At 41.1% G+C, this 23,689-nt stretch overlaps 1 protein-coding gene across 1 annotated transcript in view; it reads right to left on the bottom strand.

Annotated features, from left to right (window-relative positions):
* LOC124798999 (zinc finger protein 628-like) overlaps positions 1–23,689 on the bottom strand; it is a 38,702-nt gene that overhangs the window by 13,550 nt on the left and 1,463 nt on the right. The window contains exons 2-4 of the mRNA XM_047262535.1: positions 12,413–12,586; positions 8,039–8,392; positions 1,025–1,765 (exon numbers count right to left, since the gene is read on the bottom strand). Coding sequence (XP_047118491.1) covers positions 1,025–1,765; positions 8,039–8,392; positions 12,413–12,586 — 1,269 coding nt within the window. The remainder of the gene's footprint in view (positions 1–1,024; positions 1,766–8,038; positions 8,393–12,412; positions 12,587–23,689) is intronic.

The following is a 23,689-nucleotide window of genomic DNA, read 5'->3' as shown; positions in this document are numbered from 1 at the left end:
TGCGAGCCCTCAGTAAATATTTTTCAAGTGTGTGAATCTCTTATCAAAAACGGTTATTTGTCGATATTGAGCGCAACTAATGTGGGGCATCACAAATAGTCACATGTTTGTTTGATCCAAGGGGAAGCGTTACAAATAATCAGAACAACATCAGCCGGCAGAAGCCTGATGATAGATGACAACTATCTTACGAAAACCAACTTACATACTTTCAAGAAGCAGTGTTAAATGAGGAATCAAGGAACGTGGCACAACTTCCTCTGCAATTCTGTATATGCTGTATGTTAAAATATTTGTGTCCTGCTGCAGCGTTTAATGTTTACTCATCCCCAGCTTGCTAAATTAGCCGTTGGTGATCGTTTTAATTGATGTCATACTAATATCTTCTTTTTCAGAACTTGGATTTACAGAAGCAATTGTTGTGTAGATGTTCGAGCTAAAATACATTATTCTGGTTCTTTGCATGAACTTCATTGGCGAGTATCATGTAACATTACTTTTTAGATTATGAAGATCATATATTTTCGATATTTTGTTTCGGTTTTTTACTTTTATATAATCGAATTCAGCTATTTCAAAATGAACTTGCTGTTGTCGGAAAGCGAAATACCACAAAACGATGCCAAGGATCAGTAAAGATTGTCCCACTTCGGCCCATAATCGAGCCACCAAGCCATCTCCTAACACGCAACTCCTCAATCTTCTAAATATATGTTTTCCACAGCATGTAAAATAGTACAAGTAGTGAGTTATTGACAAACATTTCACTCAGTACATTATTTCAGCTAGTGACATATAGGTAAGTAAGAAACAGTTGCAAAAGAGGAGCATTGTAGGTTAAATGGTGAAACAAGAGCAGGTTGATAATAGATGGTGAGAGAACATGATGAAATAAAATAGGCGAAGTTTGTTAGTGAGTTAGCGGTTATTTACTATCAAATAAGGTAACTGGTTCACCGTAGGACAGCACACGGGTACCGCTAAATTGTACCACAAGCAACTGTAGTTGAATATTAGCTCTAACCTGATGTTGCAAGGGCAACGAATACGGTTGCGTTTCCCAGGGAGGGACTCTTGGCTGAGGCGAATGGTGAATGGAACCATCTTGGTCATCCGACTTAACCCACAATCCAGTAAACTTTTCTGCTTGGGAGGCGGACGTATTAGCGTCGTAGCGGCAATCCGCGCCGTGGGGCTTGCTGCCAGGCGCTACGTGACCCTGGAGAGAAGTGTCGGCGTGGGCGGTGGCCATCGGAGCCGGAGCGTCGTGTTTGGCGACACTGGCCGGTGTCGAGTAGCCGGAGTCGCAGCCTGTGTCCGAGTCGCCCCGCCTCTGGACGGCTGGGCCCAGCTCCGTAGAGGTCGGCTCCGCGCGCTCCCGCAGGCGAGGGAAGCTCACTCCCGGGAGATGCGTCTGCGGAGGCGGAGGCACGTGGGACCAGTCCACCGTGGAGGGCTGTTGTGGAAGGGGAGCGGGAAGTACTGGTGGCGAAAGGCGCAGGCCGTCAGCAGTCGGTGGCAGAGAGGATACGGGCGGAGGTGGTGGCGGCGGTGGCAGCGGTGCGGACGGCAGTGGTGGCGGCGCCGGGGGCGGCATGGCGCTGGCGCCCGGACCGTCGGCTGCTGCGTCATCAGCCTGGTTACCGTCGATGGACGAGTCTTGCGACTGGCTAACGGGTGAGACACTCGAGCAAATCGGTGTGCTTCCCATTGTCAGAAGTTCGGCAGTCTCGTTGATGACTTTCTCAGACGGATAATTGGTCTCCTGCGATCGTGAAGTACAAAAGATCAGTTGAATACTAGTAAATCTAGTTTAGCAACAACAATAGTAATGAGAATCTTACAGGTTTTTATGTTTCATTTCGCCCTAATTTTACTATTATCATTACCCATTCGAAGCAGTAGAGCGAGCAGATGAAGTACAAGGTGTGCTGGTGCTGGGACAGAGAGGGTTTCCAGCTCTGAATAAACGCGACCGGCTTGCAGATCCGGTACCTATCTTACAACCGAGGAAAACCTCATGAAAAACTTGGTCGCCTCTAGGGACTGTAACTATCTTAATTTATTTCTGGGACAGTGTCATTCATCCTCCCAGAAAAGAAATTAAAATTTTGTTTATAAGTTTTTGTATGTACTGTATACCTTGCTTCATAGAGCCCATTAAATTCAAATGTGACCTAAAGCATTAAAACCCCTAAAGAGTTACGGTACGTCGTTACAAAACGAGATCAGTGGAAAAGCTACAGCGTAACAAGAAAATAAATAACCTCGCTGTACGTTCTGGCACTGAAATATAAAAGTCAGAAATTTCTCAAGAACCTGATTCGTATGATGAGGTCAAGGAATAGATTACTGAAAGAGCTAACAAAGTTTACGCTATATTTCAGCTTAGATCTGAGGACATTATCTTTTACCTAGGAAAGCTTTGGAGAAGCTGCCTATGTTGAAAAATAACTGCACATATCGTAAATAGCATGGTCGTACTCTGCCAGGCCGAGAAAATTCCTTTTTACTCTAATGTGTTTTGATGGCAGTTCAGAGTAATTAAATTGTCTGCTTTCGAAGTTGTGGTTATTCCACTACCCAGTAAGGAAAGCTGAATCTCTTAAGGCTTTGGAAACAGAACACGGCAGAGTTACGCTGCTCAAGAAGGACATACCAAAACCTGAACACTTTGCCCATTAAAAAAAAATGTTATTTCAAATATTTTGTTTTCCGTTAAGATAGTTTAGTTAAGTTCACACAAATGTAACATTACTAATAGATATAATTTAACTTCATAAAGAAACCGGGTAATAAAGTTGCATAATAAAAACATCTTGTCCATTCAGTGACTGTAGTATTAGATTGGTGTATAACTTCGTAGCGTTTTCCAGAAGTTTAACAATGAACACAACAGAGAGAAGTCTTCCGAAGTAAGAGTGATTTAGGGTGTGCCGCGGGGGAGTGTCGTAGGACCGTTGCTATTCGCTTTATATATAAATGACTTTGGGGATAACATCGGAAGTTCATTGACGCTTTTTACGGATAATGCTGTGGTATATCGAGTGGTTGTAACAATGGAAAACTGTACTGAAATGCAGGAGGATCTGCAACGAATTGACGCATGGTGCAGGGAATGGCAATTGAATCTCAATGTAGACAAGTGTAATGTTCTGCGACTACATAGAAAGAAGGATCCTTTATCATTTAGCTACAATATAGCAGGTCAGCTACTGGAAGCAGTTAATTCCGTAAATTATCTGGGAGTGGACATTAGGAGTGATTTAAAATGGAATGATCATATAAAGTTGATCGTCGGTAAAGCAGATGCCAGACTGATATTCATTGGAAGAGTCGTATGGAAATGCAATCCGCAAACAAAGGAAGTAGGTTACAGTAAACTTGTTCGCCCACTGCTTGAATATTGCTCACCAGTGTGGGATCCGTTGATTGAGGAGATAAAGAAGATCCAACGGAGAGCAGCGCGCTTCGTTACAGGATCATTTAGCAATCGCGAAAGCGTTACGGAGATGATAGATAAACTCCAGTGGAAGACGTTGCAGGAGAGACGCTCAGTAGCTCGGTACGGGCTTTTGTTGAAGTTTCGAGAACATGCCTTCACCGAGGAGTCAAGCAGTATATTGCTCCCTCCCACTTATATCTCGCGAAGAGACCATGAGGATAAAACCAGAGAGATTGGAGCCCACACAGAGGCATACCGACAATCTTTCTTTCCACGAACAATACGAGACTGGAATAGAAGGGAGAACCGATAGAGGTACTCAAAGTACCCTCGGCCACACACCGCCAGGTGGCTTGCGGAGTATGGATGTAGATGTAGGAAGACGTAGATACACATAACAGAGACTTTAGTCATCTGTGATATACTCTCCTCCATTATTAACAACAGTCTGCCGACGCTTGGGATTCCGCAGCAGTCCGGAAAGCAAATTTCAACGTTGATGCTTACACCTTGGGCAAGTAATTCGTAGTACACCAAACCGTAGCTCTCCCACCAGACGCATAACGTTATCTGTTGCGAATCCACGCAGGTCGTGTGCGGGTAGTTGCTACTTTGCGTGGACTCTACCATTGCTTTCTTTTCCTCATGTTAGCATAAAGACACCACACGATACAGTAGAGGAATGATGGATATTGTTCCCGAGCCAACTGATGCCGACGAAGCAGAGATGCACATGTAGGCACCAACTGATTTTTGTTTTTTTGTCTTACTGCACGCGGTACCCATGCACACGATTTTTGAATCTTCACCATTTCATGCAAATATTCCACAACGGTGGGATGATCACAGTTCATCACACGTACCAGTTCTTCATACACTGACGTGTCTCATTGTAGATTAATGCGTTTAAACGATCTTCATCACACCCTGAAAGTCTATCTGAATGTGGAGAGTCATTAATGTAAAAACGACCCTCCTTAAAACGAGGAACCGTTTTATTGTCGTGCCCTGTCCAGTGCCGTCATCCATATACAAGGCGGAAATGTTTATGGCTGCTTCCGCTGCTGTGATTCCTCTGTTGAGATCAAACAGAGGAATATTCTGGAAATGTTCCTATTTTTCCACTAGGCGCTCAGTTTCCCAGCGCAACGTCCTCAGCTCCTCTCAGTGTCTCCAAATGACGACAAAATGTAGACCTGAATGTTGTTGTTGTTGTGGTCTTCAGTCCTGAGACTGGTTTGATGCAGCTCTCCATGCTACTCTATCCTGTGCAAACTTCTTCATCTCCCAGTACCTACTGCAACCTACATCCTTCTGAATCTGCTTAGTGTATTCATCTCTTGGTCTCCCTCTACGATTTTTACCCTCCACACTGCCCTCCAATGCTAAATTTGTGATCCCTTGATGCCTCAAAACATGTCCTACCAACCGATCCCTTCTTCTAGTCAAGTTGTGCCACAAACTTCTCTTCTCCCCAATCCTATTCAATACCTCCTCATTAGTTACGTGATCAATCCACCTTATCTTCAGCATTCTTCTGTAGCACCACATTTCGAAAGCTTCTATTCTCTTCTTGTCCAAACTGGTTATCGTCCATGTTTCACTTCCATACATGGCTACACTCCAAACTAATACTTTCTGAAAAGACTTCCTGACACTTAATTCTATACTCGATGTTAACAAATTTCTCTTCTTCAGAAACGATTTCCTTGCCATTGCCAGTCTACATTTTATATCCTCTCTACTACGACCATCATCAGTTATTTTACTCCCTAAATAGCAAAACTCCTTTACTACTTTAAGTGTCTCTTTTCCCAATCTAATCACCTCAGCATCACCCAATGTCATTTGACTACATTCCGTTATCCTCGTTTTGCTTTTGTTGATGTTCATCTTATATCCTCCTTTCAAGACACTGTCCATTCCGTTCAACTGCTGTTCCAAGTCCTTTGCTGTCTCTGACAGAATTACAATGTCATCGGCGAACCTCAAAGTTTTTATTTCTTCTCCATGGATTTTAATACCTACTCCAAATTTTTCTTTTGTTTCCTTTACTGCTTGCTCAATATAGTTATTGAATAACATTGGGGAGAGGCTACAAATCTGTCTCACTCCTTTCCCAACCACTGCTTCCCTTTCATGTCCCTCGACTCTTATAACTGCCATCTGGTTTCTGTACAAATTGTAAACAACCTTTCGCTCCCTGTATTTTACCCCTGCCACCTTCAGAATATGAAAGAGAGTATTCCAGTTAACGTTGTCAAAAGCTTTCTCTAAGTCTACAAATGCTAGAAACGTAGGTTTGCCTTTTCTTAATCTTTCTTCTAAGATAAGTCGTAAGGTTAGTATTGCCTCACGTGGTCCAACATTTCTAAGGAATCCAAACTGATCTTCCCCGAGGTCCGCTTCTACCAGTTTTTCCATTCGTCTGTAAAGAATTGGCGTTAGTGTTTTGCAGCTGTGACTTATTAAACTGATTGTTCGGTAATTTTCACATCTGTCAACACCTGCTTTCTTTGGGATTGGAATTATTATATTCTTCTTGAAGTCTGTGGGTATTTCGCCTGTCTCATACATCTTGCTCACCAAATGGTACAGTTTTGTCATGACTGGCTCCCCCAAGGCCATCAGTAGTTCTAATGGAATGTTGTCTACCACCGGGGCCTTGTTTCGACTCAGGTCTTACAGTGCTCTCCCATTTCATCTTCATCTACATCCTCTTCCATTTCCATAATATTGTCCTCAAGTACATAGCCCATGTATAAACCCTCTATATACTCCTTCCACCTTTCTGCCTTCCCTTCTTTCCTTAGAACTGGGTTGCCATCTGAGCTCTTGATATTCATACAAGTGGTTCTTTTCTCTCCAAAGGTCTCTTTAATTTTCCTGTAGGCAGTATCTATCTTACCCCTAGTGAGACAAGCCTCTACATCCTTATATTTGTCCTCTAGCCATCCCTGCTTAGCCATTTTTCACTTCCTGTCGATCTCATTTTTGAGACGTTTGTATTCCTTTTTGTCTGCTTCATTTACTGCATTTTTATATTTTCTCCTTTCATCAATTAAATTCAATATTTCTTCCGTTACCCAAGGATTTCTATTAGCCCTCGTCTTTTTACCTACTTGATCCTCTGCTGCCTTCATTACTTCATTCCTCAAAGCTACCCATCCTTCTTCTACTGTATTTCTTTCCCCCATTGCGGTCAATTGTTCCCTTATGCTTTCTCTGAAACTCTGTACAACCTCTGGTTCTTTCAGTTTATCCAGGTCCCATCTCCTTAAATTCCCGCCCTTTTGGAGTTTCTTCAGTTTCAATCTGCAGTTCATAACCAATAGATTGTGGTCAGAATCCACATCTGCCCCTGGAAATGTCTTACAATTTTGAACCTGGTTCCTAAATCTCTGTCTTACCATTATGTAATCTATCTGATACCTTTTAGTATCTCCAGGATTCTTCCAGGTATACAAACTTCTTTTATGATTCTTGAACCAAGTGTTAGCTATGATTAAGTTATGCTCTGTGCAAAATTCTACAAGGCGGCTTCCTCTTTCATTTCTTCTCTCCCTATTCCTACTGACGAATTCCAGTCACCCATGACTATTAAATTTTCATCTCCCTTCACTACCTGAATAATTTCTTTTATCTCGTCATACATTTCATCAATTTCTTCATCATCTGCAGAGCTAGTTGGCATATAAACTTGTACTACTGTAGTAGGCATGGGCTTTGTGTCTATCTTGGCCACAATAATGCGTTCACTATGGTGTTTGTAGTAGCTGACCCGCACTCCTATTTTTTTATTCATTATTAAACCTACTCCTGCATTACCCCTATTTGATTTTGTATTTATAACCCTGTAATCACCTGACCAAAAGTCTTGTTCCTCCTGCCACCGAACTTCACTAATTCCCACTATATCTAACTTTAACCTATCCATTTCCCTTTTTAAATTTTCTAATCTACCTGCCCGATTAAGGGATCTGACATTCCACGCTCCGATCCGTAGAATGCCAGTTTTCTTTCTCCTGATAACGACGTCCTCTTGAGTAGTCCTCGCCCGGAGATCCGAATGGAGGACTATTTTACCTCCGGAATATTTTACCCAAGAGGACGCCATCATCATTTAATCATACATTAAAGCTGCATGTCCTCGGGAAAAATTACGGCTGTAGTTTCCCCTTGCTTTCAGCCGTTCGCAGTACCAGCACAGCTAGGCCATTTTGGTTAATGTTACAAGGCCAGATCAGTCAATCATCCAGACTGTTGCCCCTGCAACTACTGAAAAGGCTGCTGCCCCTCTTCAGGAACCACATGTTTGTCTGGCCTCTCAACAGATACCCCTCCGTTGTGGTTGCACCTACGGTACGGCCATCTGTATCGCTGAGGCACGCAAGCCTCCCCACCAACTGCAAGGTCCATGGTTCATGGGGTGGTAGACTTGAATATCAACAGTGAATTACAGACAAATGAACAGCCAGCCACCAGAATACCAACATCCAAACAAAAACGCTCTCTAATAATTTGGCACCCCACTGCAGGAGAGGGAGTAAACAATGGCACTTGCAATGACTGGCAGCGGCCAGTAAAGCATACCATGCGCAGGTCGTCGCTGTGAGGCGCGGACTGCGTAGCCTCGCCGATAGGGGGTGTCTGCGGGGCGGCGGGGCTGGCGTCGGCCTGTGGCTTTGGCGTCGCCTCGGCGTCGGCGTCGGTGGCGGCGGCGGCGCCGCCGTCAGCGGCAGCGCACACGCGCAGCGCGGCCGACTGCAAGAGGCGCACGCCCAGCGCCGCCGCCGTGTCGAGGAAGCGCGGCAGCTCGCCGGCCGGCACGTGCGTGCGGCCGCGGTACATGAGCTCCAGCAGCCGGCGCATGTCCTCGGCCTCGACGCCGTGCAACACCACCGTCACCGGTTCGCCGCCGCAGCTCGGCTGCTCCAGCAGCACGCGCTGTAACACACGGCCGGCCCTCACCTCACCTCATTTCACCTCACCTCAGTACACCTTACCTCACAGCCACGCACCGCCCCCGAGCTACCGCTTGTCTGGCCGCGGCAGTCGCTCAGCATCATTCGAAACGGGTCGAACCGTTATATATTTCGTCTGGACCACAAGGTCAAGGATTGTCCCGAATCACCGCCTCTCGTTTCTGTGGACCGTGTTACGTAATAGTGTACGTGATTTAGAACCTACACTCGCCTTCCGCTCAGCCAACCGATCTGCAGTGAGACGCTGTTACTGTAAATAAGCAGCAAAATCTGATACTTTGATATAATGGAATTATATGTTCATGGGAACATACGACTCTCAACTTCATTTTCGTTCAGGATAGAAGCAGAAATAATGATTTACATTTTATGCCTATATAGAGATTTGAACCATGTCCCCTGCTTACTAGGCAGCTGTGATAACCACTACACCACATTGGCACTGCAGTTCAGACACATATCGTTGTCCAGTGCTCTCCCTATCAACTCACATCCTGGCCTCGGCACGAATTTTGATTCATTACTTCATCTTCTATCCTTATCGAGGATAAAGCGAGACCCATATGTATCCAAAAAAATATAATTCCATCATGTCAATAGATCACTTATGCTTGAGCTACGGACAGGATTTCCCCATTACGTACAGAGCTGTTGTACTATTCCAGTAGCGGAGAGCCTCGGCAGTGCTGAAAATTTAAAAAAGGGAAAATGGGCTGCAGGTGTGAACTGAAGTTAGTGTTATGGAGGGCACTCGACTAGGCAAGTCCGTGCAGCTATCTGAGTCATAATGCCACGGTGGTGTAGCGCTTAGCCCGCCTCCAAGCAAACGGGAGACGTGCATTCAAGGCCCGGCGTTTTCACGAGTTTTAATACAATACTTCTGCTTCTATCCTTATCGAAATTCTGATACGTTCGTATTTGCGTTCACGGTGGTTACAATTAAACCTTCTGTACTTGAGAGAGCCCTCACGAGAAACAAGTGATCTTAGGACAACGAAAGTTCAGGAAACAATCTGTAACGACATGCGTAAGGGAAATAAATTTCCGCATAAGAGGGTAACATTTACCAATTGCGTACCAAATTTACGTTCCAGGTTACAAACGCCTCTCAATCTGACGACCAAGCGCATCCACGACAGCCTGGAACAGCACTGGAGATTAGTATGCTGGTGCGCAAAGCAACGCGGACCATGGAATTTTCAGGTATCATGACACAGCTCTTTCACTGCTTGAAAATCGCGCTTTACGTCCTTCATTGTCAGCCATGGCAACAGTAACATATAAATCAATATGTGGTGGAGCTCGCCTACAGCCTACCCCAGGAACAATTTTCAAATCGCCCGCTAACCCGAACTTCCGCATCATGTTCCTCAACCCCTGTGCGGAGAAAGGACCCCTTAGTATTCCTTAACTCTGGAAAGCAGCAGCAATATTGCCGTTCATGCAACGTGAGCTTTCACGGTCAGTACTAACTTCGCTTGAAACTTCCGTCTTAATAAGCCTAGATCGATGAATATAACTTTCTCCTAACATTTCCTATCCGACTGCACTAGACATCTTCAGAAGTCAAGCGGCAGCTGTAACCAGGACTCGAGGAAGCGCCCAGTATATGGCCAATGTAGAGAGCACAACGAACCATCACATGTCGTCGGCTGTGGGATTATTTCTGTTAATGCCATCATCGAGTACTGAATGCAATCAATCGTCATTCTTACTTTCAATCGACAATGTTGGCATTACCAGAGGTAATATCATAGCCGACGCATGTAATTTCCTTTGGTGCCCTCTACACTGCCCATAAATTCGGCGTTCGTTTGAGACCTAGTTGCAGTCTCTGCTCTAGCTCTGAAGATGTCTCCTTCACTCGGAGACGAAACGTTAGGAGAAATTCTATACATCAACCACGATCTTTTTGGCCGGAAGTATCAAGTGAAATATTGCTGTTGTTTTGATAAAACAGCTTTTCGAGTAAAGCCCTGCTGACCTTGTCCAGACCCAATTTCACTGTCTGCAACTGTAACGCACACCGATCCTCTCATTTGAGCCCTAAGTCGCCGTACCAGTATTGGCATCCAACGGCAGGTACTGCAACGCACAGACCTATCCTGTTGATTACCAAAACGGCAAATAGTTTTCTGTCTATATTGGGTCAAACAGTGAAAGTTTAATTACGACCACCCTATAGCTTGGCTAACCTGGCGGCGATACTTTGACTTGAGTCCATGGGCACGTTACGAGAGAGCAGTGGTTCTAGATGGGCGTTCTCGAGACACCACGCAAGTGCAAAAGACAGCGAAGAGAAGGAACATTTAGATCAGGTGACCTGCAGCCACGAGTACATGAGGGTTGTCCAGGACAGAGGCGAGTGCTACCGTGTAAGAGCGACAAGCTTTCTTGTCCGGAAGTGTCTATGTGATAGGTAACTCACATCAACACGTCGGTTCCTCACTGTCATTTATTTGCTCGTCTAGAGCATTTCCATTAACAGAGCTGCTTCTAGTACCACTACGAAAGTACTTCACCCAGACGGACCATTGTGGCGATTATCAGCTTTGATATTAGTGGGGGACTGGGGTAACGTGGGGGGGGGGGCGGGGGGGGGGGTTGGTTGGTTGTTTTCGGGGAAGGAGACCAGACAGTGAGGCCATCGGTCTCATCGGATTAGGGAAGGACGGGGAAGGAAGTCGGCCGTGCCCTTTGAAAGGAACCATCCCGGCATTTGCCTGGAGCGATTTAGGGAAATCACGGAAAACCTAAATCAGGATGGCCGGACGCGGGATTGAACCGTCGTCCTCCCGAATGCGAGTCCAGTGTCTAACCACTGCACCACCTCGCTCGGTGCGGGGGGGGGGGGGGGGGGGAAATCAGTAGACAGAGGAGTAATTTTGGTGCGATTCAGTGTTTAGTGGAAGTTCAAATTTGCAAAATGGGTGGTAGCGGTAACTCGTGAGTGCATTGAGTATTTCTAGTAACTAGTAACTGTAACTACTCCACTCACGTTTGGAGAGTGTATTAGTCCTCAATGTGCACTTCCCCTATTCAAAATGATGCGTACTGTGATTTAGTAAAGTTATTGTGGCGAAGCAGCGGAAATTCTGCGTTCATGGTAGCTGGCGATTCAACGACATACGTTACAGATGGGGACGGGGATCTTGATCTTTATATCTCAAGAACAGCAACAGAGTAAATGATGCTATCGATCCGTTCTCTGACGAGCTGCTGTGTATCTCAGAGCACCATAATTACGTAATTACGGTTTTACTAATTTTCTCTTTCTGGCAAGCAGTCGTAGGGGACTTGCGAACGATTGATTGCAACCTGTCTGTATGGTACAACTGTATGAGTGTGGCGTCCTAACAGACAATTTTATAAAACAAAATTATATGCAGCTAATAAGGCAAAATGAAACAAATGTGGACATAACCAGACAAAGTTATTTGAAGAAATATTATGTGCCCCACAGCCAGTAATCATTTAATTCGGTCTTGAAGAAATTGGAGTACCTGTTGATGATTTGTGTGATCGAGATATGCTATCAATTTAAAAAAACTTACCTTCGTCATAACGACGTTCATTAAGGAGTTATTTGAGAGGTAGATTACGTGTATCAAACAATTTGTCAGTGATGAACAGAGTGTAAAAGCTATTAAAGTTCAAAAACAAGGTAACAATTTCCTATTCAACAAAAGCTGAATTTTGTAACTTCCCTGAGTAATTTGACGCTCCCAGAATCACTGCCGCTTCCTGTTAAATTCTAGATTTTACCGAATAAAACATTGTGTGCGACGCCATCAACTGTACAGTACGGAATATGGCCTTCATGTTCTCTGGAAACAATTATGAGCTGACAAGTATAATACGAAATGACGTTTTACAGTCCTCAGGTGTCACCCCAATACGGAGACGAATGTTTTAAGGGCTGTCTGTGGTTGTACACACGTCCACGTAATGGAGCCTCTTCGAGTTTGTTACGGTGGCTCACCTCTAGGTAGGCACTGCAGGCAGACAGTATGACTCGATGTGCCTTGAAGCGGCGTCCGGGACACCACACCGTCACGTCCACGAAGGCCTCTCCAGAGAAGTAGCGGAACAGGTGCGACAGCACCACGGTCTCGTGTTTATCCCAGCTTACCAACAGCATCTTGCCATAGGACATCTGAAACAAGTATATTTGCTCTCCATGAGACAATATATGGACAGTTATACGGTGATAGGTAGATTCAAGCTGTTTACACTTCTTACAAAGAACTGCAACAGACAGGCATGAGTTTGGGTCATCACAGTAGTCCCTGCAAGACAACACTGTACGAAGATCTGTCCGTATCCAGAGCACTAATTAATTTTTCGCAAACTTGTAACAGTATAATCACCACTCTAGGCAATATTAATGGTTTTACCTTCACCATACACACAGCTATAATAACTAATAGGCTGACAGTTACCAACGCACTCATAGCACAGCTGAGTTTCATTTGCTGAAAGGCTCCAGTTTAGTACACAGGCAGTCCGAAATCATGACTACTTTCACGTTAATTGGCCAACAACTCATAGTAATAGATTGGTTTCATCCGGATGTCAGTGGCAGTTTCTACGTAGGAAACTGACAAGACAACGTTTTCCTGGTAATTTATGTGCCGTTGTCGCCAAATGACAATTTCGGAGCGTTCAAACAAGAGAAAATATTTGACAAAGAAATCACAAATGATACTAACGATGTTTTAATATTGAAGTTGAAGTATAAAACAATGTCTAAACATATAATGATGTACCAATGAGACGAAAAATTTCTTCAACGAAGTAACCACGAATATTCATATTAGAACACACGTAAACCATCTTCAAAACAAAATAGGCCATTCAGAAACTTGGTACCCAACATAATAAAATCAGCCTTAAAAAACTGTTCTACTATCGATATTATAATAACCAATACAAATTTCCGACATAAAAGTGTTATTCATTAGCGTACAGAGCTGCTGAGAACCTATGTACATATTTTATTGATACTCGTTTCGTTAAGATTATGTGAAAAAGAATTACAAAATGTTTTGAATGTACGAAACAGAATTCAGTTGTTATGGGTTAGTCCCCAAGTGATTTTCATTTATGGTCTTTAATGTTAGAAGGCAGAGTCGAACCTGGTGTTCACCAGAAGGAAAAAAAAATTACTGAAAACGAGCATTCTTTAATGTCTTCGAAAGACTTTCCTTGTTTACTGCATCATTTCATAAATTTCATATTATGAAGGATATTTGTAATGCTTGTTCTGTAATACAAGCCGCATGATATGATGTATTAATGTCAATTTTACCTAATACTTTTACCTACGATTTTACGCGTGTACTATCAATGTAAAAATAAGCCTTTGGGTTTGACTGCGGCCTTCGAACCATGGATTGTGTTTGTGCCCGGTGGTGGTCAATGTAATGTTGTGTATTGTTTATTCCTTGCATAACTGGAATTGGTTACCGAAGGTTACATATATAATGTAAATAGAAAAGACAAAACCTTTTATATCATTCACCTTATTTTATTTTATTCATTGGCACAGTATGTGAATAATGTATAAGAATAAAAGGACTTTTATAGTTTAGCATTGACTTACTGCGTGTCATGTCATAACCTATGATATTGTATTATTATTCCAAGGGATAGGTTGACAATGTTTTACCTTGCAATGTCAACACAGGGTTTATTACGAGACGGCGGGGCAATCGTCCACTCCTGGATTTGCGTGTTTAATTTAGATGTTAGGTAACGTTTTTATAAAAATTTCTTGTAATGTAAAACAGGAATTTCCTATGACATATAAACATTATAAATAAATGACAGTCGGTTCAGCAGCGCCATAGAAAACTAACAGGCACCCATACGCGTATTCACATATGTATGTGAGAGACACCTACCGAGGTGTCTGGTGACTTCTAAACATCATATTTGTCATTTAGCTTGTGTCGTTGAAGTGAAACATTAGACACAGGCTGTCATATCAATGAGCGTAGCCGGCCGGTGTGGCCGTGCGGTTAAAGGCGCTTCAGTCTGGAACCGCGTGACCGCTACGGTAGCAGGTTCGAATCCTGCCTCGGGCATGGATGTGTGTGTGATGTCCTTAGATTAGTTAGGTTTAATTAGTTCTAAGTTCTAGGCGACTGATGACCTCAGAAGTAAGTCGCATAGTGCTCAGAGCCATTTTGAACCATCAATGCGCGTATTTGTTGCTCACAGTCTGACTTCCTTGTGTGATAAGCAGTTCGTACGTATTGGTACCATATTGTGCAACTAGTTGCGGTTAATAACAAGGTATGTCTGTAATCATGAAGCATCTGCAAAACAGTCATGCATACTGTCTGTAAATATTTTCTGTAAGATATTTAATTTGTTATTTTAGGTGTGTGGTTTTAGAATGGGCGAATCAGCTCGAAACCGTTAACCAGTGCAGCAATAAAATATATGTTCATGCAAATGAGACGAACAAAATACAAATATATCAAATTTTTCTCAGTGCCAAGCTGTTTCACATGGTTCTATTAACGTACTGCGAGTTCTACCCGAGTGAGGGAGAGTCTATATAGAACGAAAAAACCATTAAAACAACCATCTTAACTTTTCTCTATTTTTATTAACCCAATCTCGAAACTTTTTCTACTAACGGGCAGTTGTAGCTAGCTAACTTCAAAAACATGAAGCAGTATTACACGACAATTACCAGCAAGGATATGTAATGATCATTAGCTAAAGAATCAAAACAAACATTTTCAAGACTCTTAAGAGAATGTGGGAGGTAGTTCAAAGCTTATGGAATGAAAGGAACTAAACAAATAATGAATTCAGCGGATTGGCACCTAACATAAAGTAACGTACTGATAAAACTGCTAAGTAAAACAGGGATATGTGAACAATTAAAGGTGAGTTCGGATTAATTTTGTAACTGAGGGTCGGTTACACTGGCAAATTTTTGAACAAATTAGTTGTTAGCCTTTGCGAGTCAGATTTAATGTCTGCCAGTATGTACAACGCCAAGCTATTGCGCTTTTTCATAGTGGATTAATACAAGCCAAACGACTTCAACAAATTGACGTAGGCACGATTTTAGAACTTTCTCCTTCCAAAAGATATAATGATTTTACGTTGTTGACGATAAAACAGAAACAAAAGAGTAATTCAATGGTTATCGTATTATAATCTCAAATAATTTCCGTTATGAAGAAGAGTGGTCTCACAGATTTTTTTCGGTGTGACTGATTAATGGTACGTTTCTGGCATACGAAGGAACTGTTTATTACAAAAGTAATGGTGAACCAAATATACCTCCAGTGTTCACGACTGTAACAATAGTGAGGGAATGATAACAAAAACACCCTCTAATGTTGAAGAGTGTGACTGAAAGTATAATAACAGAGCGCCTCGGTATGCATAACCCAGTTATCGTCTGTAAAAGTTTGAATTCAGAACAGATCAGCGTATTTATTCGGAAGCAGGACTGGAGATGTACTTGAGGGCTGTAACTCGTCCTATTGGTGCGCAGAAGGGTAGGGAGTGGAGGCAGTGAGGAATTCGGTGGTAGTGAAGAGAGCAATTCCACAGCATGAAATAAAGCAACACAGTCCATTTCCTTACTTACCGAATTAATAAACTAACTTACGTTAAGGACAACACACCCATGCCCGAGGGAGAAATCGAACATCCGACGGAGGAGTCGTGCTAACCATGGCAATGCGCCCAGACCTCGCGGCTACTCCACGCGGCTGACATCATTAATGACAGACTTCGTCAACAGTTAATGTACGTAATACAGCCTAAGCGACACTCATTCTTACTACATACCATACGCGAATGGGGCTGGGGAAGGAGAAACAGGTAGAGGACCTTGAAGTTCCGTCTGCGGTACACCGTAAAGTTGCTTGCGTGGTATAGGTATTGGTGCAGATGCACGAGTGTGCGGGACACTGTGGATGCTGGACAACAGTAATACTGTTTTGATACGAGCTCTGTTAGTTTTTGTTTTTGTCAGGTATTACTGCTCTTCTTGCGTTGCGAAATAGTTTGCCCATTACCTTCGGAAAGCTTTCGCATCAAAATAACGCTATGTGGAGTATACGTTTATACAAACATACAACTGTATCTCATACAGTAACAACTCAAACAACAATATCTCATAAACGTTACATTAAATAATTAAATTAACACTCAGCTTTATATGATGCATGTTTCGCTTTTGTGTAACACGACCTGTAGGAAAACGATATACCAGAGCGACAATTACAACGTCTCACCTATAGTTGAGAGAACTGAAATGTGGAATTAATATTTTACAAATAAGAGTCCGAAATATTAATATTAATTTTAGACTGTCGAGTTTCCATGTTCGAGGTACCCAAGAAACACTACCGTGTAATCGTTAAGAGACAAAATTTCTCCTACAGGGCCCTAGGCAATACGCACCTCCTTTCCACTCCCCCTCCCCGACTCAACTACCATGCCATTCCCAACAGTGCTGTCTCTCTCTCTCTCTCTCTCTCTCTCTCTCTCTCCCATTTGTCCCTCTCTCTCTCTCTCTTTCGTCTCTCTCTTTCTTTCTCTCTGTCTCTGGCTGGCTGACAGCTTTTACTGTCTTCCCACACCCTGTAGCAAAGCTCTTACAGTCACTAGAAAAGTAAAGTACAAACTATAGCAGGCAGTATGTGAGTTACTGGATGTAAGTTCCAGTTTCAAGTACATTTAACTCTGGATATTAGCTCATTTGGTCTCCAGCTGTTATCTTCCAACGGTTTCTCCGATATCTTTTACTCCGTGCCCTGACAGAGTATATTTCGATTCATCAGGGCACTGATCTGTATCACGTCATCGTGATGTGCAGTACATACGTTTTGATCCTTACTGTCAAGACGGTGGTTGAACTCGTTAATATGTTGAATTTTCGAATTCAGCAATGCTTCTAAATTGCCAGATATGTATGGAAATTTGTTGTAAGTGTTAATCTCTTTCTCCTCCCCCACCCCCTCCCCCAGCCCCCTCATCCGCCCTGTTCTAGCCCTTCTCCTGTTTCCTCTCTTTGTTCTTTGTCCATGTCTTCCTCCTCCTCTCTCACCATACATGACCTGCTCTCCTCTCTCTGTCAGTCGGCTCCTCCACCTATCTAGTCATCTCCTCCTGCTCCTGCCTCCTGCATCTGTTCGTCTCCTTCTTCCCCCTGCTTACGTCCATTTCTCGCCTCCCTCTCTCCATCTCCACCCCTCTCCTTAACCTTGAGATTTGTTTACCTTTGCTGCAAATTCGGAATCCGTAATAGTATTCTAATTATAAATCGATAAACCATAAATACAAGCCAGCCGGGGTGGCCGAGAGGTTCTAGACGCTACAGTCTGGAACCGAGTGACCACAACGGTCCCAGGTACGAATCCTGCCTCGGGCATGGATGTTTGTGATGTCCTTAGGTTAGTTAGGTTTAAGTAGTTCTAAATTCTAGGGGACTGATGACCTCAGTAGTTAAGTCCCGCAGTGCTCAGAGCCATTTGAACCATAAATACAATTTTCCTGTTTTCTGTGAAACCCGACTGCCAGGAAGAACACAATACAGCTCATTATCGTGTATACAACTTTTGTTTAACAATGTGCGTAATGAGAAGTCGTATTTATAGAAAAAACTATTTTTTCAAGTATTTGAATGCCCTGCTGCCGTGATTAAAGTGTTTGTATAGCATATCGTATAAAAATTTGAAGAAAATCGGTGAAGAATTTTTTGAGATTTTTGGTAAAACGTTTCCCCTTTACATAATACGTATGTATTTACGCAGTTGTCTCACATAAAAACCTGTACGTCTCACTGACCGATACTTCGAACATCTTTTGTAAACAGGCTACTACCTGTTGTTTAAGGTTATTATTATCTATTTTTTTAGTTAGTTGTATCTAAAGCGAGAAGTGTACCTGTTTTATGTGGGACGTCCCGTATATTGCCAATATCAAAATATATAAAGATGCCCATTAATGCTGATTTGAGTATCACATAAAATATGACGTAAATGAGCTCAAGAAAATTTCGAGTTCTTTTAGTAAACTGTTACCTGTTTAAATATCACAAATATATTCCGCTTACTTATGTCCGAATGTTCGCTGCAGTTTAAAAGTTTGAAGCAAATCGATCAAGTATTTTTCGAGGTTTTAGCTAACAACATTAAACGACGACTTATGTTTAAGGGGTAGTATATATATGGCCATACATAACGGTGCAATCGCACTACAAGGTTTTTCTTTTCCAGAACGAAACACAGGAGTATGCTGAAACTGCAGTCCCTGGAGGATGGAAAATGGAATAAGGAACTTCTTGCAAATTGAGTACTTAGAACTGGTGTAGAAACAAGTGAAGAACGGAAAATAAATAACTCTGAGCATATTAAGTAGATTATATTGGCACTGATGTTGGCATAGAACTGGGATACATTCAGACTCAGTTGTGAAATGAATTACTTGATGTAGTAGCTATTATCGACACCAACAGTTTTCATTACATTGTGTATGATAATAGACATTCGTGTGAACAAGGCTTGAAAAGCGCACAGGCATCCACAGAGACGATAGCATGTCAAAACCATGGATACGATAACTCACTACTTTGAAGCCTCACTCAGCTGTAAGGTGCAAGGAACATGAAACAAATAAACTGAAACATGAAACAAATAAACTGGTTGGCTTTTGGACAAAATATACTGTAAAACCAAAGTTTCATGTTTCCGAGATCAGTACCTACCACCACGCGCTCATCTCAGCCAACGTTTGATAATATCGATTATGACCCTGGTTTGTATTTGCACCTGTATGAGTCTACAGAGCGACCTGGTTCCTAGATTTCAGACAAAACTACGTGGAATTCATTAATTCTTTGGGTGTTGCAAATACAGGTTTGAAGAGTAAGTCTTCCTGGGCTATATCAATATACGCCCACCATGGGGGTGATGGCATACCTGTTTTCATTTACGTAGTTACACTTCCGATCGTCTCTCCAGATATATACTCAGCTCGGTTAGCTCCTTTTATCATAAACTTATTTAACAGTGTTTTCGACAGCTCGAGTTGCAAAGAGGATCTTGTTGGCCAACCGAGGATACTTCTGCAATCACATCCAGTGGATAAATTTCCATTGACGGATGATCTTGGCTCAAAGACAGTCTTATTACGAGGATTACGCTTTCCAGTTATGTGAATGTTGCCAGGGAATGTTAAATTTCACTGAGAGACTCACATATTGGATTTATTGTTAAATGCAACAACACTTATTACTTGAGAAAAAAGACTATCGTCAGTACACTGTAAATGAGATGTACAAAATAATGGCTGTGGAAACCATTATTTTAACAGAGGGAAGAATACATTATTTTAATCACTAATACAAAAATGTTTGTAGGTACTAAACGTAAATTATTTGGGTGAGAATCAAAGAATAACTGAATTGAATATAACCAACTGTGAAAAACATATATATATATATATATATGGTGATTTTTGCATTGGGACAAGTGATGTCAATTCTATCAGCACCAACTTTATAACAGATACAGGGAAACTGATTATGATCAATATGTGTGTATCAGAAGAGACAGCATTATTATATATATATATATATATATATATATATATATATATATATATATATATATATATATCACAATGGCTTCACAATTTTCTGAGTAGTTGTTTTTACTAAGTATATGTGTAAAGGGAAAAAAATGTAATGGTAGGGAAACCTATCCAAGAATAAACAAGAAAGGACATAACATCAGTGAATATTATGCCAGTAGTAAAAGTATTTACCTTAAACACTTAAGAACAGAACAAATACAAAACAGGGAATCAAACATATGCTTCAGATATATATGCTTTAAGTGAAGACAAATATACACGAAAGTACAGAAATATGAGGAGACAGAAAAGAATTTGCTGGCAAGACAACAGGAAGATAAACCTTAATAAAGGGAAGAAAACTTTTTATTCAACAGGAAGAAACGAACTAACTGGTAATAGATATGAGAAACAAAAATCTGAGTAATTTTCTGGATGTTTTGCAGAAGTAATAAATTACATTAGTGGCAAATAGAATTATAGATTTTTATAGCTTTCATAGTAAATGTAAAGTCAGGCAAAAATGGAGACTTGACCAGTTGCACTTATATTTAATGTAATAAAATGAAAAGAATACATCTAACAGAATATGGAAAAAAGTCACATTTTGGTGCATAATGTAAGACATTTCTAAAATAATAACCATAAGATGTTGCATAATGGCATAGACTATCATGTTAGGAGAATACATTTGCTCTAGAATAAGAACACTCTATATAATTAACATACTTCTCTTTAGCACTGTGAATACTAGAGAGAAACATGTATGTGTGTCAGTTACAGTAATGTGAATAACGAAGTTTGAATAAGGGAAAAGGTAAATATATTCTGGAAATCAAGAGATTGAAACATGTTTATAAACCTCAAAAGTTAATAAATAAATTTGATTTATAAATTATAGAGCGCAGCAATCAGTCGTCTATTATTTGCAGGTTTTATTTGGCAAATCCAGATTTCGGCTAGTGCCTAGCCGTTATCAATGCACTATTTCCTACTCTCAATAGATGTCAGTTCCCTGTTGTTCAGGCATCAGTCACAGAGAGAGCATTGGAATATACATGTATATATATTTCACAATGGCTTCGCAATTTTCTGATTAGTTGTTTTCACTGAGTGTATTTGTAAATGGAAAAAAATGTAATGATAAGGAAACCGTTCCAAGAATAAACAAGAAAGGACATAACATCAGTGAATATTATGACGTTAGTAAAAGCATTTGCCATAAATACTTGAGAATACAACAAATACAAAACAGGAATCCAAACATATGCTCTAGAATAAGAACACTTCACAGTTACTGACGCCAGAACAACAGAGAAATGACATTTATTGAGGCTAGAAAATAGTGCACCGATAATGGCTAGGCACTAGCCGAAATCTGAATTTGCCAAAGAAAACCTGCAAAAAAAAAAAAAAAAATAGGTCGACTGATTGCTGAACTCTATAATTTATAAATCACATCACAGTCGCTGATTGCACCCACGGTCTTAATGGAAGATAACCTCATCAAATAAATTTGAGTTTAGAATGTAAATTATGTTCATCACATTAAGTCTTGATTTGAAAGTTGCTGTAAAAGTTAAATAAAAGCTACAATTTGACACTCTATCAGGGCCGATTGGACAAGATTTCAGACAACATGGGACTCATCATTGGCGTCTGTCCTCTCACCTTTCCCCCATGCACTTTCAACCGTGTCTGTCTTCGCTACTAACTGTGATACGCACTGTACACAAATCTTACACTAATTGCGGATTGTCCTGTAGAGATATCTTACAGTTGTTGCGCTTCTGGTGCTCCTTGAGAGGTGCGCTAGAAGCGCCACACCTGTTAGAGCGGCGGTTTGTGTCTTTAAACCGGTCTTGCACAGTACTTAAGTACTGCTGATCTGATCCTGATTCCCATCATAACAGTGTAGTTTTTTAGTATTCATGTAATAATTTCTAACATTGTAATGCACATAAAGAGTTTTTTAATAACTGTTTCAAGGTTGAAGTCCATTCACGTAAGTAATATCATTTTGCCAAAAACGTAGAATGGAATAAACCTACAATATTAACACAGCATAAACAACTAAAAATCCTTCTAGTATGGAACACTATTCAAGAAATAAGCGGATACTGTAAATATACTTGTCTGATCCATGTACATTAACAGGGAATGCACATCAATTTTAAAAGATTACGTAGAAAAAATATTCTATCATGAAATTGGCAAAACTAAAACGTTTCTCTTCGTCGTGTGGATCAGGCGGTAACTGCAATAGATGAGAGAATATCTTGCGAATAAAACCATACAGGTATTGAGAAAAAAGTAGAAAAGTAATGTAGACACAAAGAAATAACAAGAAATGATTAAGGTAAATGAATACCTAAAGTAAAGGTAGTAGAGAAGAAATAGGTAAATCGCATGAAACGGATTCCACATTTACAGTACATTTAACACACAAGAATGTTAATTTCTATCTCGCACTAGACTTACTAACTCACCGATAATTGAAGTAGATAAACAATATTTTTCAAACAAGGCACACTGATAAGTTATTAGCGTGTAGATCAATGTAATGTGCTATGTAACATACCAACACTGCTAACGCCGTAAAACAGTAGAGATACTTCTTCTAACTATTCCTTACACATCTTGAAAGTATAATTCAGAGGAGGACTTTATCTAACTTTTCCATAAACTGGCTTAAAGCAAGTTAAGTAAAGGAGAATCATGGCTAAATGATTAAAATTGAGTGCAGAACTCGTAAGTTTCATATCAACAGAAAATCTTGGAGGAAACATCATCTGCTTTTGTTAAAGCTCAATCTTTCTCCAGTGCTGCTGGAAGAGATGCAAGTTAACTGTACAACAAATAGCGGATAGCGGACACGTGATTTCCGTATTGATGTTAGATATTTATACAGTACCTGTGACCAAGACGTATTTGTAACTAGCTTCACATCCTAGGTACGAATAGCACCAACAGAAAACAAAGTAACCTATGACTGTATTGCAAACAATTAAAGAACAAGCCAAACTTCACATTATTGTAATCTGAATGAAGAATCTCACATTACATTAGCAGATCTGTATCGAAACATGAATAGCTTGTTTTCTATGATAGTATAATGACTCTTGTTTAGCCCACATATAGTTTCCATTTTAGTCTATTCGATATATAAACACTGATAAATGTCACGAAGATCTCACAACCATTGCCTAAGACTATTTGACATATTCATATCAATTAATCAAAACTAACATTTTTCTAAGATGACCTTATTGGTGAGATAATGTAACAATTATGTCATTAAAGTTGTCTATTCAAATTGCATAGGCTGTAAGTACACATCCAGCTAATTTGTGCTCCATTTCATCTCATAAAGTAACACTGACGAGTGTTATAGGAGAAATGAATTTTACTTGCTCTGTAACTGATTTAAAGTTTCAAAGCCAAGGGACAGTCTCTCACACAAACTTACAAAATGACAATTTGTCTGTTGGACCAATATGCTTTGTTTAGCGTTTGCCATGTCCCAGTTGAAAGAGAGCTACGTTGCTCTTTAATGAGTTTAGCGATTTTTTGTTCCATTCTTCGGCTATTACTGCTGAGTATAGATTCAATGCAAACGAAATCCAAGGCATTGCTTCATGTT

The sequence above is a fragment of the Schistocerca piceifrons genome, chromosome 5 (genome assembly GCF_021461385.2).
Source record: "Schistocerca piceifrons isolate TAMUIC-IGC-003096 chromosome 5, iqSchPice1.1, whole genome shotgun sequence".
In the NCBI taxonomy this organism is placed as follows: domain Eukaryota; kingdom Metazoa; phylum Arthropoda; class Insecta; order Orthoptera; family Acrididae; genus Schistocerca; species Schistocerca piceifrons.
The sequence above is the reverse complement of the archived record's forward strand: the minus strand, read 5'-3'. Positions and strand labels throughout refer to the sequence as shown.